The sequence below is a fragment of the Penaeus japonicus genome, unplaced genomic scaffold (genome assembly GCF_977035675.1).
Source record: "Penaeus japonicus unplaced genomic scaffold, GWHDUDI00000001_assembly GWHDUDI00000032, whole genome shotgun sequence".
NCBI classification, from domain to species: Eukaryota; Metazoa; Arthropoda; class Malacostraca; order Decapoda; family Penaeidae; genus Penaeus; species Penaeus japonicus.
Genome location: NW_028234434.1, coordinates 5,498,953 through 5,501,452, shown reverse-complemented (window position 1 = coordinate 5,501,452; position 2,500 = coordinate 5,498,953). Strand labels below are relative to the sequence as shown.

General features: G+C 39.9%; 1 protein-coding gene across 1 annotated transcript in view; it reads right to left on the bottom strand.

Moving 5' to 3' along the window:
• Positions 1-2,500, bottom strand: part of LOC122244921 (sodium-coupled monocarboxylate transporter 1) — a 25,698-nt gene that overhangs the window by 14,241 nt on the left and 8,957 nt on the right. The window contains exons 4-7 of the mRNA XM_086556162.1: positions 2,064-2,252; positions 1,226-1,380; positions 913-1,053; positions 583-801 (exon numbers count right to left, since the gene is read on the bottom strand). Of these exons, the coding sequence (XP_086412288.1) occupies positions 583-801; positions 913-1,053; positions 1,226-1,380; positions 2,064-2,252 (704 nt within the window). The remainder of the gene's footprint in view (positions 1-582; positions 802-912; positions 1,054-1,225; positions 1,381-2,063; positions 2,253-2,500) is intronic.

Here is a 2,500-nt window from a genome sequence, read left to right as displayed (position 1 = left end):
TAGACAACATATGTTTTCGTGTGCAGACAAATAGATAAATAGATAGATAGAAAGAGGAATAGATAGATAGATGGATAAATAGACAAATAAATAATCTGAATGATAAATGGATAGGCAGATATGTATATGTATATATATATGTATATATATACATATATATATATATATATACATATATATATATATATATATATATACATATATATATATATATACAGTATATATAAACATATATATAAACATACACACACATGTATATTCAAGCTCGACACTGAAAACTGACTGATCCTCTTCCACAACTTGCGTGAAAGGCTGCGAAGTTGAGCGCCTCTGACGAGTCCCTTTTCCTAATTGAAGAAAATGAAGGCCGCCTTGCTTTCAGTGACATTACTCATTTGTATATCCTGTCACTAATCAGACATGAAATAAAGGCAAGTTCCTTTTAGATCAACCTATTAAACATGAAGTGTGTGATTACTTTAGCAAAATTAGATTAACCTCAATGATACATTCATAATTATAAACATCCTGAAGATGAATTACGTTACAATGACAACAACAGCAGTAGGCTTTCGTGCATACCTCAGAACGCCGCCGTACACGGCCGCCACGAACAGACCGGGCATCCCCGTCAAGTGATTCAGCTTATCTGTCACCATGTACGGGATAATTTGGTCTGGCTTCTCTATCCTCCCAGACGTCAGAGGGTCGCAGTCTCTGTAGAGTGCGTAGGCGACGAGACCGGAAGTATAGAAGACTCCCCAAAGGAGACTCATCCCCAGAAGAAACAGCAGAGACAGACTGAGGAAGCGAGTGGCAAGTTCTGTGAAAGAGGAGTCTGGCGCCGTTGGTAAAATGAACTCGAAGGAATTTTAAACTAATCATTATTTTTTTCAGTTATTCCTTACGTACAGTTGAGCTTGGGCTAAGGTGGGGACAGAGGCGAAGCGCTGATACTGAGGCTGGCTAACACCCAAGAAGCTGAACACCATGAAAACGCCCATCACCATTGTGGACCAGAGGGTGTGACGGGTGAACGGGCTCGTGTCCAGGCTGGGGATGAAAGTGTTCGCAGCCGTTGGCGTTTTTTGGCCCATTTTAAGCAACAGGCAGTCGCCTGGTGTGTAGAACATTAACGTGTAGTACGACAAACTATTTCGTATCTTTCATTCTATATCCAATCTGAACTTGCCCAGCCACATACACAAGCAGAAGATGAACATACTTGAAAAATTCTAGCCGTCCTCCCTGGCCAGCGACTTCCCAAACTTCCCCTATTCCGCCCATGTTACTGCAAACGACGATGACAACGGCCAGTACGCCAAAGAACATGACCAGAGTCTGGATTACATCGGTGTAGACCACGGCTTTCACGCCCCCCTGCGGGAGGTCGGAAGAAGAACGGTGCTCAATAATTCACGCGGGGTCACAAGGAAGTGGGATTCCTGCAGAGAATAACTAATACCATCATTAATAAGTAAGGGATAGTTTGAACTTCCATCGTCTAAATGTTTTTAAAGGAGTATTTTTTGGGGTCTCCTCCTGTACTTATCAAATGATATAGCTCACAGTAATCTATTTAAGTACAAAGAGCCCTTATGGTCCCTTCATATAAAATATAATAGACTCCTCACATTATACGATATAGGTGGATACCTGAAACGAAAGGTCGAAACACCGGCCTCAAATAATCTACTTTATTAGTTTGCATGAAAAAGAGACAACAGCAATTCTAGAGAAGATGAGATTTGGGCATTCCACAGTATCTGTTGGGAAAGGGATCGCGACGTTATGATGAATATGAAACAAACATTAAACAAATTTTGAATACAGGAATTATATTGAAATAAAACACGTCTTACCAGTTCATCTAGCTGTTGATCTACTAAGGTAAAGAAAAGTACTGACCGCAAACGGAAGTACAAATCGCATGTAGATAATCTATCAGAAACGTATAGCATCAACATGAAACTAAAAATTCGCCATCACGCATTTTGTGACCATATACCGTGCCTAGAACTCAAACACATAAGTTCTCCATTATCCTCAAGAAACACACTAACAATAGTAATGTAGAAGGTGCAGATGCTGCCCATGATGATGACGGAGACCCAGGTGGGGAGGCTCGTGACGGAGGACAGCGCGAGGGAGGGCGCGTAAAGACACAAGCCAACGTAGAAGCAGGAAGACAGCAACTGACACGCTGTGGCGAACTTCCTCAGGGGTCTCGATTCAAACCTGATCTCGATGTACTGAGCGAAGAGGAGAGAGGAAGTGGAAGTCAGTATCTGACACTGAAGCCACCGTAGTCATTCTGAGATTTTTAAACAGTATAAACCCTTCATATAGCTTATGAAATACACATAATCATATACATGTACAGACTCTCATACAATTATATATATATATATATTTATATATATATATATATATATATATATATATATATATATATATATATATATATATATACATATGTATGTATATACACAAACATACA